This window comes from Pagrus major, chromosome 24, assembly GCF_040436345.1.
Source record: "Pagrus major chromosome 24, Pma_NU_1.0".
Lineage (NCBI taxonomy): Eukaryota > Metazoa > Chordata > Actinopteri > Spariformes > Sparidae > Pagrus > Pagrus major.
This window is the reverse complement of record NC_133238.1, coordinates 20,295,594-20,310,898: the sequence shown is the minus strand read 5'-3', so window position 1 is coordinate 20,310,898 and position 15,305 is coordinate 20,295,594. Positions and strand designations below refer to the sequence as shown.

The window sequence follows — 15,305 nt, the reverse complement described above, 5'->3', positions numbered from 1 at the left end:
CACTGGAAAACAGTTTTGTAATATGTATATATCAATGCTACACAGACCTGCAACCATTAATTGATTTGAAAATTATGGACAGACTGATCAACAATGAAAATAATCATTAGTTACAGCCCTGATGCTAAATCAGCAGTGGTGCTTCTGATTCAGGAATAATGAAACTAGTGGTGACTCTTACATTAATCCCCCTTGTGGCTTATTGAATATGAGAAATTATTCATATTAGCACAACAGTTTTAAACCACACTTTTCTTACATTTTCTATGCTTTTTCCTGATAAAAATAAACCGCTTACACTGTAACTCACCTAGCTAACTAGCCGCTAGCCTCTGCAATTAGCATAATACAGGCGACTAGCTAACTTTATTTAATTTAGTAGCTTCGAGATAACTTTATTTCCCTTAGGTGATTAGTAAAGACAAAAACAGCTAAAATGAGAGCAACTATTGTACTTACATTCATTAGGTGGACAAAACACGACTCCCAATGAAGTATGCTGGTTGTGTAAACTAGCAAGGCAGCTGTTTGCTAGCAGGTTACCGGATAAATGAAAAATATTATAGCTTCAATAAAAAGTAGTTTAACTTTTACTTTCTCATGCTGCCTCCAGTTGACTGAAAACCATATTTAAATATATATACATGAGTTTTGATGCTGTAACGCATAACATATCGTAATATTCAGATATTGGGAAAATATAGCATTAAAAAGCTTTTAAAAACTTGTGCTAAATTAAATTAATCCACTACTAACTTAAAGTTATGTATCTAGAAAGAAGAAACGCTCAACAACACAGCATTTGGACCATCTTTCATTTAGCATTTATGGGAGAAAATGGCATTATTACATAGAGTCCATATATAATTTGGTATGATAAAACAGGTCAAAAAAAAAAAAAAAATTAGGTTACATCTATTCAATCATGAGTACAGTAACATGAATATTCCATATATTAATGAACATTTGTTTGCTTTATTACCGTGCAAAACAAAATATACAAATCTACTGAATGTGTGAGAAGTACAGTATCAGTGAATGGGCCCCCGGTAGTGACACAACACTTGTTTTATATGTAATCAAATGACTGAAAGTTCCTATAAATACTCCTGTTCGCCAATGAAATTTCAACAAAACCAACAGTTATCAGTAATGAACCTAAATCGAGACATGTAATGATGGCTTATGTGAAACAAAAAATCAAAAATAATTACCCCGTTATGTGCCTACAACAGTAAGATGCTATCATTTTAGTCACTTGCTGGTGTTTCTGATCCATATATTATGTATTAATATACGAGGTAACGACCAGGTTTTGCACAGAACCACAAATATTGTATCGGAGGACCACTCAAGAGAATCAGTAATTATCGAGAAAAGAAACAGGCTAATTTGATTGACAATGATAATTTGTTAAACATAGAAAATAATAACTCTTAATATGGTGCCCCGTCCGTCTCGGTAAAGTCACATCACAAGCCTGCCGCGGAGGCTCTTCGTCAAATCCGCCATTTCATTCATCAGTGTCAACACGTGGTTATTGTCAACGCGTATGAGGAGAGCCACGTCCTCCTTAAAACAGACCAGACCGAGGAGGTTCGGGTCGCTAACACGTAGAGCTAAAAAAAAGCAATGTGGTCGATAAGATCTTAAAGGACAATTCCACCCTCAAAGCGTTTCACACAGCTACGTATCATTTTTTTGATACACTTACTACTTAAAACACAAACCCTGACATCGTCTCTCCATCCTAGCTGCACTGGAATTATCTCAACATTACGTCACGTCCAAACCATCCCCTCGAACAACAGGAAGGACCCAGAGGTGCAAGATAAATCACCAACAGCGGGGTCATTAGTTGGGTGGATTTCTCCTTTAAATCTGGCCTGAATTAAACCACTTTTTGTTTCAAAAAGGCACAACAACGTCACAAATCCTCCCCTCCTCGACACACATTTTATTACAAAGTCCTGAAATTGTTTCCAGCCCATGTGTACCGCTTCCGGGAAAAAAAAAAAAAAAAGAAAAAGAAAACTCTGAAGCTTATGAAAACCAAACTTGACAGGCCAAACTGTAACTTTTATTCAAATACAGTCTGTAAAAGCTGTTTGAGATTCAAGTTTTGTGGCTTTTTAAAACAAGGAGCTGATCCGATCAGACTCCCGATCATGGTCCTCTAGTCTCTGGACTGTTCGTGACATCTGCATTACGGCTGTCCATCGATCTTTAAAACTGGGAAATCCTTGTCCGATATACATAGCAGCTGCTCTTCGATGTTCATATTAGTGTCAGGTTTTTAGGAAGAAATACCACGGTCAACATCTGTTTCAATTGTTTTTGATACAGACCAAACTCCACTTGAAAAAAGTCAAATTGTTTTAAATGGTTCACATCGACACTCCTCCTTTTTTAATTGTTTTTTAAGCTTAAGCTAAAATCAACTCCTCCACTGCACTGAAGGAAACACTGTACTATACATCATAGACTATACTTGTAAAGTGCTGTCCAATCATTTTCTTATTAGCGAATTTAACAACTCCTGATTAAATCTGACATTACAACCCCACTCAGGTTTACAGAATAAGCTTTTTTTTTTTTATCCGATTCATCCATAACACTGTCGTGATTACTCAAAAAAATACCTGATCACATCGCTCTAAAAAGACTAAAATGACACCCGAGGATCACGCGCTTTCGACTGCAGACTAATAGTGTGATAACTGACGAGATCGGGGTGCGTGGCAAAGATAATGATCTACAGTACGTATACACCATCTGTTCTTTCGATGACAAGACTGATCAAGTTTCCAAAAATTCCTTTCCACTCCATTCCTGCATCTTCTGCAGGATCAGACGGCTAATTCCACGAGAGAAAGTCTATTTCCAGTACCCAGTCTGTGTCCAGAGGATTCGTGGTTACAGACATCTGCTGTGTTAACCGCAAGACTGTCCATCCGTTCGCTCACATCAGCTGGTTCATTGCAGGCTGATAGGGAGAAAGTTACAAGGCATGTTTCAGGCAGTTTTTCTGTTTGACCAGAAGGTGGCAGTGACGACGGCATCAAAGTCACTCAAGATACTGGGAAGGTGAAGGCTCTGGCAGCCGTGGAGCAGTCTGTGTTCTGTTGGGCAGTGAAAAGCTGGTGCTGGTGCCGGAGCCTCGCTGGTGTGTGCATTTTTTTTCCATTGTTGTACGTCGGTTTTGTTCAGAGCTGAGATGAGAAGTCGAACGCTGTTAGCTGGCGGTCCCTTGGTGCTTGAGGACCGAGTAGACGTTGTCCACTTTGCTCAGCCTCTCGAAGAAGGGGATGAGGTCCAGCAGCTCGGTGTCGGACATGTCGTCGAACCACGAGGCCACAGGCACCTGGAGGGAAACGCAGAGTATTAGCAACCACGACGAGGAAACTGTTTATCCTTTGCGGTCTGTCACTGCGGAGGATTTGTGGATCATCTACAAGGCTGTCATTAAGTAAAATCAAGATTTAGGGGCCAGAAGGAAGCTGGTTTGTGGGAAACATTTATTTTTGAGTCCTTTTGGGGACACAATTGATAGTAAACAGTGGTGAGTTAAAGTTTTCTGACAAGTCAGTGGCTAAAAAGGGGAAGTAAAAAGATGTGACGCAGCAGTGGGTTGGTGACAGGACGTTTGTATCGCGGTTTCAGACTCAGTTTCAGAATCGTCACACCCCTGGTTAGTTCTCTTTGAGACTAAAGCACAAAAGTATTGATGCATTTTTCTGTTTTACAGCTTGTTCATGTCAGGGACCTTTTTTTTTTTTAGGCAGGTGAATAACTCCACCCAAAGACATCACTGTCACCGTCATGACTCAGGTGCTTTGGTCCGAGGACACTCACCGCGTTGTCAGGGTGGAAGACGTAGGAGGCAGGGGAGTTGTCCACGATGATGACCTTGTTCAGGTCGCGACCCAGGCGGCTCAGGTCCTTGACGTAGTTACCTCGGTGGAAGACGCAGGACTCCCGGAACAGGCGGCAGCGGAAAGCGCCCCACTTGTCCAGGAGGTCGGAGACGGGGTCTGCATACTGAGACAAACATACTCCTTTTAAAGTTTCATTACAGTTAAATTAGTGTTACTTGTGCAACTGCTACAAAACAAAAATTAAATGTCATGCAGTGCAGTAGTTTCTTACCTTGGCTAAACTGGCAGTGAACAGGACGCACTCAAACAGCTCCCCCATCCTCTTCAGGAACTCGTCCACGTGGGGCCGCTTCAGGACATACACCTGGAGCGCACAGGAATTCTTAACACCAGGTTCCTTTACGGCGTGCATTTCAAAATAAAACATGTTTCTACAAACCGTTACTGCCTGAAGAGCTATGACGCTTTCTTTTGGTGTTAGATATTATCTGTGCAAATCACTGAGGGTGTACCGTGCTGTATTATGGATGCAGTAGACAGGTTTTACATACGAGTCAAAGCATTACAGGCATTCTTGCATTGGAAACTAAATATAGAGACAGCTGCAGAAGTTAAATCCTCGACTTGTGTCCTCGTTCCCCCTCCATTTTTTCTTCTTTCAGCAGCGCCGGCGGTTAAGGGCAGCGTTCCTGAACCAAGTCATCCGGAATAGGCTGTGCTTGTCTGAACAAACCTATCCTGGATTACTTGAATCAGGCCCAGACCCACAGTGCATCTTCCATCTCTGAGCAAGCAGCCATCTTTAAATCCCTTAAACGGCACCTACTGCACTCAGCAATTTAAACTTGGGAGCTTAAGGGATGACGAGGCAGTGTCCGGTTAGATGACAAGTTACAGGATGAACATGTTTGCTGAGGTTATTGAGTGATGCTACCATTATTACCTGGTGTACCGTTCCATCTATTTCCACAGGAATGATGAAATCTGCGTTGTTCACAGGCTGTCGGAGGGACAAAAAAGTTGCTTTAACAAACAAGAAGACAAGAATATTCATGTTTTTCTACTACAGGCATGACTCAGCAACAACATCAAGTCACAAGAAAGTTTACTTCTAGGAACTGAGACACTGCAGGCCTTATTATATAAAATATGACTGGTATTATTGTAGGACAGATGCAGGTAGAGACAAACAGTCTGCAGTGGAGGAGCGGCGGTGTTTATTTGGGTTTAAGAACCAGCTAGTTTGGGTTTGGCATTTGCCAGCGATGACAGAAATGTCACCGTCTGAGCCAACAACAACCAGATGGGGGAAAATGTGGACCTTATAGAGTGTTTTTACTATTAAACATAACTATGACATGATGTAATGTGATCACAGGGGACAACTATGAGCTGTTAAGTCCTTGCATCATCGAGAAAATTAAAAAGGACACACTTGCACATAGCTGCTTGTGATGAATTCTTACCTTAAAGGAGCTGTGAACTAACGTCTCATCCAGATCTATAACCACACAGATCTTTCCAGAGTCTTTTGACTTCACTGGAGGCAGCAGAGGCTTCACCTGGATCTAAAAATGCCACAAAACGAATATTTGAAGGATGACAAAGTAGAGAAATCTGTCTCCAACACAGATCGGATCTTTTCACTGCTGCCAAAACAGGACAAAAATGCAAGAGGCGAGACGACGGTAAACACACCTTGGAGACGGTTCCGTTCTCCTCCACCAGCAGAGGGGCGTTGTTGTTTACCGGTGGAGGATCGGGCTGCTCCCGACAGAGGCAGCAGAAGAGGCTGGACAGGAGGCCTCTGCTCCTGGGCTTCTTGGAGGACAGAGAGGGCGAAGAACCTGGAGAGGAAGATGGAGGATTAGGAGGTCACCAAGCTGATTTAAAAAAACACTGACTTTCATATATGACAAAGAAACAGCAAATCCATGGTGGATGTTTGGCATTTTTGCTTGTAAAATGACTGAAACTACCATCCAAATCATTTTCTGACAATCGACTAATCGTTTCATTGTTAAGAATGGGCGATATGGACGAATTTTAGCTGAAAACGTTAAAAAATGAACCAAAATGATCAACAGATTGTGAAGACGTAACAGTTTTGACATTATTATGTCTACATATTGTGTTTTGGAGATATCTACTGAAGTTAACACGCTGACCAGCTTTCCTTGGCCCGTCCACAGCTCCTGTGTTAGCTGTGTGAACAACAATACTCCCCTGGTGCCCGAGCTCCAAACCGCTAAATTCACGGCTAACTGAGCTAACTAACTAATGAAAGCTCTAGTTAGCAGCAGTTAGCCGTTACTCTGGTGATATGCCGCCCCCTATTTTTATAACATGAATTTGACAGGTGGCCAATTCTTACGTATTGCACCTTTAAAAATGTGCTGCAAACCCTTTAAAATAAAGCATTAAGCTGTAGCAACTGCCTTTTAGCTACAATCCTTGCACATTACGACCCTGACTAATCACTTACACACTGCATCATGTCAGTGAATGTGTGAACACTGTGAAAAAAACAAAACCACATCCAGCAGCTTTCCTCATACTTTGGTCATGTGCACAAACCCTCCTGGAGACGCACGTTGTCGCTGCCAGGAGCTGTTGCGTAACGGCCTCTCTGATGTCAGCAGCAAATAGCTTCGACTACCACCAATAACCATTCAGCACTTCGACACCAAAAGTTGCTACTGTAAGCAGGCATGATAAAGACATCATAAGCACATCATGAGTATATTGTGGAATGCAGTGTGCCAATCAGAAGAGGGCAGATGCCACATGACCTTTTAGAAATGCTGGTTTAGTATAACGTCTCTGGCTTTTGTGTGTTTTAATCCATTTGATTTTGCATCCTCCATTACTGTTTGTACATGAACATGTCCTTAATAGTCTTAATTGCATATAATACAACCATGATAAACAACATTACTAATTGTAGAAGGTAATGAATATGAGGTATTTTAAATATCAGTGTACAATAAAATAGAAGTTGGCCATTAACTGCGATAGAAAACAACACGATTCTACATAAATAGACGGACACTGATGACACTTGAAGTCAATAATGTGCAAGCAAACTGCTCAAACGGTAACACACTTTCACTTATGTTCAGTATAACCTGCGTACGTCAAGCAGCAAATGACTCTACTCAACTTCTTAATCCAAAGCAAGTTGCTAAAGTTCAGCATAACAAAAATGTACAGCTGCCCAACAGATGATGAACCAGACTAACTTGGCGAATGGTGAATGAGGGTTTAAGTCTCACACCCTCATCTCTGTAACCGCAGTGGTATGACAGAGGAGGAAGTGTTTATCTGCGCAGATCAACAGGTAGAAAGCTTCAGCTCTTACATTGTTTATTGTGCTGCTTCATATCTTCAATTGATTTAATCATATACTGGATGTGGGAACTTATAAACTAGGGCTGCAACTAATGAATATTTTCACAATCAATTAATCTGACGAATATTTTCTTGATTCGTAGTTTTGCAAAAAGGATGATCTCTAGATGTCTTGCTTTGTCAGACCACACTTTGTTTCTCTGAAACAAGCCTTTGTCAGGGAGTCAAGATTTGACTCAGGCTTGACGTCCAAAAACGTTTGTTTTACGGTCAAACGTGACCACGTCTTGGAGTTTTTTCAGTCAGCACGTATCCCTATCCAAATAGGGCGTCTAACAAACTCAATTTGAGTGCAAGAAGCGCTCCTACCTTCACATTTTTTTGTTTATTCCAAATTTATCCAGTTTACTATCCTGTATGACAAAGAAAAGCATCAAACCCTCACATTTAAGAAGCTGGAAGCAACAACATTGTGGCATTTTTCTTTACAAAACTACTAAAAAGGATTATTCTTTTCTCTTTTATCAGTTTTCTCATAATGTCTGTTTTAGCTCCCGTCTCTTTAAGCGCCCGCCCCCCCTCCCGAATACCCTGTCTCCTCTGATTGGTCAGCTCACACACGCCTGAGCCAGCACCTCTAACAACAACAGAGCAGCTGTGTTAAAACTGGCTGCTTGGCATTAAACGATGCAAATGTGTGACATGGTGAGGTAACGTGATGTCACAAAGTCACAGAATTAAAGGCGGGACTTCTGACGAGGCGTTTCAGGAGCAGTGTTTTCTGTGGGAGAGAGGAGCTTCTGTTGGTGCAAAACGCTAAATAAGTCTCTTTTTACTTACATCATCTTGGATATTCCAAATTATGAAATATTACACAGAAAAGCAGAACTGCACTTTATGGAAAAAAACTTTTTCAGGAAAATATGAGCAACCTAATAATGATGTATTGTCTAAATATGAGTTTCGTTCATTCGTGACATCACCTTACTGACATCATCTTGAAAAGGTCAGCAGGCTAACTGGCTGACCGAGATAACTTCTTAGAGGAGGAACTTTCAAGGTTGTATCAGAAGTTTTAAGCTTTGTTCGGCTCAGTTTAAGGATTGAGGATTTAGTCTGTGTCAGTCACTGATTATTTCTGCTCTCGCAAATGTTCGTTGAGACAAAACTCTCCTCCTCCTCACTTCTCTGTCCCGCGTCACACTTTGTTTTGGCCTCTTTTATGCCCCGTCCTCCCTCTCTCTGTCTGTCCGGACGTGACTGGGCTACCAACACACAGGCCTCTGTTGTGCATCTCTCACGCCTCTTTCATTCCCTCTCCGCCGTGCCCTCCTACTGCATTTGTGGACTCAAACCCCGGCTGACCCTCCGCTGGCCTCGCTGCCGCGCTCGGGCCAAAAAAACAGGAAGAGGAAACAGACGGGTATCAGCGAAGGAAGCTACTTGCCACCGTGTTTTAGCGAGGCAGGCGAGTCGATTTCATGTCAAATCAGGGTTTTAAAAGGCAGATTGTTGTCTTCAATTTTTAATGCGATTATGAATTCAAACAGGCGTTTTATTGTGGATTTTTCTTTAAAGTAATACCAATTAGTGCCAGATAATGCAGCCTCAAACCAACAACGCTGTGACCTTAAGCAAAAAGAAGAGGAAAGATGTAGATTTAAAGGGATTATCACCCCTTCGTGCATTTATTTACTCCCTAACGTCCTTGCTACCTAGGCTCTTCACTCCTTTGTTTCCTTTTCCACTCCCTTCTGTCCTTCTAATTTCCAGCGTTCACTCCCATGTCCTTATTTGCTCCCTCAAGTCTCCTTTATCTTCAATATTCATGTATGCTATCACACGCCTTTCAGCAGGAGAAATGACGTACTGACCACAAAACACAGAGCGTGCATTAATTCATAGGAGGCATTATGAAGATGGCTCGTAGGAGTTGGAGTTGGAGTGGAACATACTGCAGGCTTCTCAGAAAATATCCCGACTGCTTGTTAAACCTGAATCATCAAAAAAGGACCCAGGCTCAGTGCTGTGTCATCCCCATAAAGGTTTTTATGTGACCAAAAGGTTTGTACTCTGGGAAATTTCCAAGCATTTCATTCCTGTGCAGCTCAAACAATGTTCGGGCAGTTGTGTTGTTCTTAAAATAGAGGCTGATGCAGATTATATGCACTGTAAACAGGGTGACGGGAGCATTGGACATCCTTGTTTTGCTCACAAACAAGTCTGAGGAGAGATATGTCTGAATCTTTAATCAATTATTCATTTGTTTATGTAATTTACTACGGTCAAGAGGGCAAATTCTCACCTTTTTAGAAGCTGGAACAGACAATATTTGGCTTTTCTACGTGGAAACATGGTCTACTCAAGTGCGTGAACGTTACTGACAACACCTGGCCCAGCTGGCACAAATGCACATCCCCAGTGAACATACTCAACATATGCTCTTATGCACGGTAGGAGTTAACAAACGTTAGTCCTTAAAACTGGTAAGCCACGGTTGTTTTGAGCAGAAGCGGCCCCAAACCGAAGGGGTCAGCTTTCTCTTGTTTCGTGCAACAGCGTCGGCTTGCTGCAACGCTCAAACTGGAGCTTGCGTTACGATTTTCAGGTGATACAACACAGAAAACAATAAAGTCTGACACTGATCTTGCGTAGCTTGAAGCATCTGTCTTACAAGACACGTTAGGTGGGTTGCTGACAACGCCAAAAAAGCGCTGACGCTCTGCCCTGGTCGTTTCCTCTGTGATCGAGAGCACCTAATATCTGAGTAATATCTAATCAAATCACTTCTCACCTCCTTCAACTGAAGACAGACTGACACCTGTTACTGAAGAAGTAGCATTTAATTTTGCAGTATTTTAAGTTGTGGTTCTAACACTGTGTTTAACAACCCTCCAACACATCTGGTTTGAGACAAAGATTGAACAGTCGTCTGATGCGTCTTTGCTGTGTAAAGTCAGAGATACCGACACTTAAAATAATGCATGAAAAGCTCGTGTGGGCTCAACAACAAATACACAAGCAACCACAAGGCGTGAGAACCACAATCCGCTGGATCAAAGTATAATCAGTGTGTTGCCGGCCTAGCAAACAAACACAAACCTTCGGTAATCATGCCTGTTGGCAGCAAACCTTGCTTCCTGAACATCACCTGTGAATTAGGCAGAAATGCGGACTTTAACATGTTATCTCCTGTCCTATCACTTACAGAAAATGAATAATTCAAATACCCCATGACATCAGCGTGGAATAACTCACACTCCATACGCTCATGATAACATGCTTATCGGACAGATCCATCAGCCCAGGATCCATTTTAAGGGCCTGTGTGTCGGACAGTTTCCTGTAAAACGCTTCCACTCCCACTTCTGATGATTTCCTATTTGACAGCTGAGCTTTAGTCACATTATAAATCTGGCCATTTATCTGTGGCCTCTATGATCTCAACCCATCTTATCAACGCAGGAACCTAAAGTATGTCCGATGCTTAACTGTTTTAAATCGGTGACGAGGATTCGACTATTTTTAAGGATTGAATTCTTTGAAACAGCTGTAAACTTTCACGTGACAATGAAACTCTCCAATAAAAGCACACGTATGAAACTTGTTAGATTGGTTAGTGATGTTAAAGTGATGAACCTGGCCTGAAGGGTTTCAGGAACTTGATCTGATGTCTGATAAAATGCTATATCCGCCTATTTTACTGAAGATCTGATAAATGAGTATGAGCACACGGTTGGACGCAGCGTTTCAGAAGCTACCACTCAGTAATTAGTGGCAAATGATGAATTGGCCTGACTGCAAATAGGACTGAGCTGCCTTTTTATAGATGAGCAAGAAACTGGGTGACAAAACAACATTTTGCATTTAATGAGACCGTGACACCAAGATAGTCTGATAAACATACACAAGGGGAGTTTTTCTTTAACCATCTGTTAAGGTCAACCACTTACAAGCTACCTAAACCAGAAATCTGACTCCTGAAGCCTTTATCATCACATCTACACTGTTACTACAAATGCTTGACAATAAAAATGATAGATTGTAAAAAACACATGCACTCTGGCCCAGTGTATGAGCGCAAGAAGCCTTTTCTACCAGCATTAAGAGGGTTTCCTACCATCTCTTACCTTTCACCCCATTTTTAGGTTCAAAATGATCATCTGGCAATGCAGTGAGACAGTAGTTCTGTAAGGATTATACAGAAATTATGTTTGATTCCAGGAGAACTGAAACTATTAGTCAATTAATCGATGAAAATAAAAATTAATCTCGAACATTTGCTGGTTTCAGCTTCTTAAAAGTGAGGATTTGCTGCTTTTCTTTGTCATTTCTGACAGTAAATGAGGTGTTTTTGTGTTCTGGACGTAAGATGCAATCTGAAGACGTCACTTTGGGCTCTGAAAAAGTAATAATTAAAACAATCATTAGCTGCATCCCTATAATTCAGTGTCCAACAGCGCTCATTTATAAATAAAAATATGCAAACACGTCGCCATAATCAGTCGAAGGGATCTACAACTACTTTGTCAGCACGTTAAGCAACACCTTGTTCGGCCCTGACCCCAAAGTTGAGAAACACTTACTCCATCATCAGAGATGGCCTCGCATGACAAGACGTTCATCTGCAGACTTTTACAGCGATCGACTCTGAACCACAGAGCCGACGTTCATCGTTGAGGTACATTATCAGTCGCAGAAGGTTTCGTTAGGTGCTTTTTGCAACCTGAAACTGTCGTCAAACTGAAACTAAAACTTGTTTTGACACGGCTATAAACTTCATCAATGTATCCTTTCCTACGTGTCACAGTCTCTTTGAGCCACACAGGGTAAACAAGCTGTTTGGAGACAGCAGCTGTGTGTCACACTGAGTTCATATGTTCACAAAGCGTGGGGACGAGCTTATGTAATAGATTAGGCTACTACTACACATTTACCACAAGGCCGCCTTGCTCGACATCTCTGCTTATCTTTTAATGTCAAATTAAGCACGACCACATGTATATCTGTGTGTACAGTATGCCTGATAATGTCTTTAACTCCAGCCACGACTTAAATATGTGTTGTTTGCGTTACATGTGTCACCAGACATAAAAAATGTGAGGCGGCAGCAGTTTCTCAGGGATGATGACCGACAGGCCACCTGATTATTCAGTAACCTGCATTTGCACTCTGCGGTATCTCGCTGGTTTGTGTACAGTGTACAGAAATCCATGTGAAGTGAACAGAGGGGGCTGATTGAGTTAATGTTACACGGTGGAAATCAGGATTTCACAGGCCTTTCATTAAGTTACGAGAGGAAACAGAGGAGCTTTGTGATGAGATAAGTCCTGCCAGGAAAATAAGAGATATAAGGAGATTTAAAAAAAATGTTATTTATTACAATCACAGTGTGAAAATGTCATCTGAGCTGTAGATATTTGATTTATCATACTGAAGCCACGAGTAAACACATTTAAAAAAAGATGCATTATGTAAGAATAGGGGCAGCAGAGTAACTGCTGTGTACTTTTTATTCAACCTTGACTGTAGCTACTTTTAGCTCAGTTAGCAGTGCAGCTAGCCGTCTGGACTGCAAGCTCGGAGTAGTATTGTGAAAAAAGGACAGGTCTTGGTTAGCTTGTTAGCATGCTAACGTCGGTAGATACCACTTCTACACGATACGTGTTGACAAAACGTCAAAACTGTTGTTTCTTCACATTCGTTTGATCATTTTAGTTAATTGTTTTTCATGTTTTGGACTTAAATTCTCACATACTGCACCTTTAAATAATAATTTTAAAGGTGCACTTCACAGTTTTGTGGAAGAAGTTTTAATCGGAAGAGAAACATCTTCATTGACTGATATTACTTATTCCTAAACAAACTAAACTAAAGCACAACCCATGCTGTTTTACTTTGTTTATATGTGGCGGACCCTGCCACCTCTCTAGCTTCAAACACCGTTAAAGCGCCCCTTTAATATTCGAATGTTTTGAACTAAATTCCTACATACTGCACCTTTAAAAAACATCTTACACAGCTATGATGCTGCAATCCTTCATGTTTTATGACCAGATTAAAAGTTTGTGGTGGCTCTAAAACATTTTTAAGCTCTTATTAAAGTATTACAGCCTTGTTAATCAAGCTTTGGTACGTCATTTCCTTTACTTTCATCACAGGCCGCAGCCATAATCCATGCAGGACACGAGAACAGTGACAGTTTTGGTGCTTTCACTTGTTTCCAGACCACTTCCCCTCCTCACAGTGTTATTATGTATATATATAAGTTTGCAGCAGGGTTTAATGTAAAGATGTGAAGTAAAAGATTACCGTGCGGGTTCTGCGTTGAGGGTCGTGAACTCACGCAGCTGCAAAACTTTTTTTTTTTTGTGACATGAGCGCAAACACCCCCCCTCCCCAAAAAACAACTCAGCGCCACTTACCCCTCTCCGCCGCGGCTTTACTCCCCTCTTCATCCCGGCTGACCTGCGTGATTACTGAGGACGGATTGTCCATCACATCCAGGTCCGGTGGTCCAGAGTGCTGACCTCACACTTTAAACTTCAGAGATTGTTTCGCTCACTCCGCGTTAAACTTTAACATGAAGGGAAACGACGCTGAGGCAGCCCGGAAAACATCGCAAACCAAAAAAGTCGGGCCCTTTTTTTTTTTTTACTGCGCCTCCATTACGCGCAACGTCGCCGTCCTCCGCTCGGAAAAGCCGCTCAAGTCCGAGGTCTGAAAGTTGTAAAACATTTGTCAAGGAGATGGCAACTTTGATTCAATATGGTGCTCGACTCCGCTCGCAATTTCAAGATACAAACATGGAGGTTTCAAGGCTTCCCATTTCACTTAAAGTGGCGCAGTAAGGGGACGGCCGCGTACTGCGCTCCCTCCCCTTGGCGTCTCGCCCTTTGACGACGGTCCCTTAAAAGTAGCCCTGCAACAAAGTTACTCCAAAGTTAGCTAGCAGGCTAAGCTAGCCGCGGCGGACTTACTTTTAAACAAATACGCTGTGCTTTTAAATTATCTTAAGGCGTGTATTACTTCATCCACACTGCAAACGTTTAATAACTTGCTTCACTATGCGTTTAAATGTTTAAAAAAACAAACCCGACGTCATTTATTTACAGGCTACAATTAGCTTAGCGAACTCACCAACTTTAGCTAGCGGCTACTTCTGCAACACACCGCAGGACTAAACCGTGACACCGTCTAAACACCGTGTGTCCAACTGAATGACCAGCACGATTGTGTTTACGTGTGTTTGTGCTGCTGTTGTGAGTCGGTTAAATTAGCGAAAAGTTGTTTTTAAAAAAAAAGAGCGAAAGTTTCTGTGAAAGTAGCCGCAAAGAAACGCCCAGTGCGGGTCCCCTTGAAACTGCCTGCAGCCAGGGAGCGTCGCACAAGTGCAGTCTGTGGCTGTGGCGTACGTCTTTTTTTTAATTTTTATTATTTGTCCTCCTCCAAAATACACGAGCACTGTGAGGTTAAATCACACAAACAACTGGATCATAGTTTTTAAAGTAAAGACAAGTGCATAGAAGAGCCCTCCTGAGTTGTTGCTAAGCATTTAACACAATCTGAGCTGAGTGAAAAGTGTTAAAAGGAGTAATCGTCGGCGTCAGTGCCAAGTAGAAAAACAATAAAATAAGATAAAATAGGTCAATTACAATAAAAACTAAAATAGAAAAGTAGGGATGCATGGTATGGATTTTTGTCAGCTGATACTGATAATAATTTAATATTTTTGTATTTTAAAAATAAGTTCATAACCTGTAGTTTATGCACCCCTGAGGGTAAAAAGGCTAAGATGGATGATTTATTATTCCCAGCTCTAATAAGATTATTGTATTGCAAGTATTCCTAGGTGGCTCTTGTCTTCATTGCGTTGCTCTACACAGGTGCAGCAGCTCTAAGTCATGAACGTCTCTGTGTTTACCAATATTAAAGGTGCATACCGCCACATACTGTGTGTAAAGGCTGCACTTGTTAAGTCAGCGAAAGCAAGTTGGCTTTGTATTATCGGTTCTATGTATCACCTATAATTACATTATCTGCCGATAACCGATAATGTAAATTTTCCATTATCGG

General features: G+C 41.5%; 1 protein-coding gene across 1 annotated transcript; it reads right to left on the bottom strand.

Moving 5' to 3' along the window:
• Positions 1 to 798: 798 nt before the first annotated feature.
• On the bottom strand, positions 799 to 14,602 carry LOC141020456 (carboxy-terminal domain RNA polymerase II polypeptide A small phosphatase 1-like). Its single transcript, XM_073495544.1, has 7 exons — positions 13,655 to 14,602; positions 5,577 to 5,725; positions 5,345 to 5,446; positions 4,822 to 4,878; positions 4,150 to 4,242; positions 3,856 to 4,041; positions 799 to 3,364 (listed from the first exon to the last, which is right to left on the bottom strand). The coding sequence occupies exons 1-7, from the start codon at positions 13,725 to 13,727 to the stop codon at positions 3,236 to 3,238; spliced, it is 789 nt and encodes a 262-aa protein (XP_073351645.1). The 5' UTR covers positions 13,728 to 14,602; the 3' UTR covers positions 799 to 3,235.
• Positions 14,603 to 15,305: the final 703 nt, after the last annotated feature.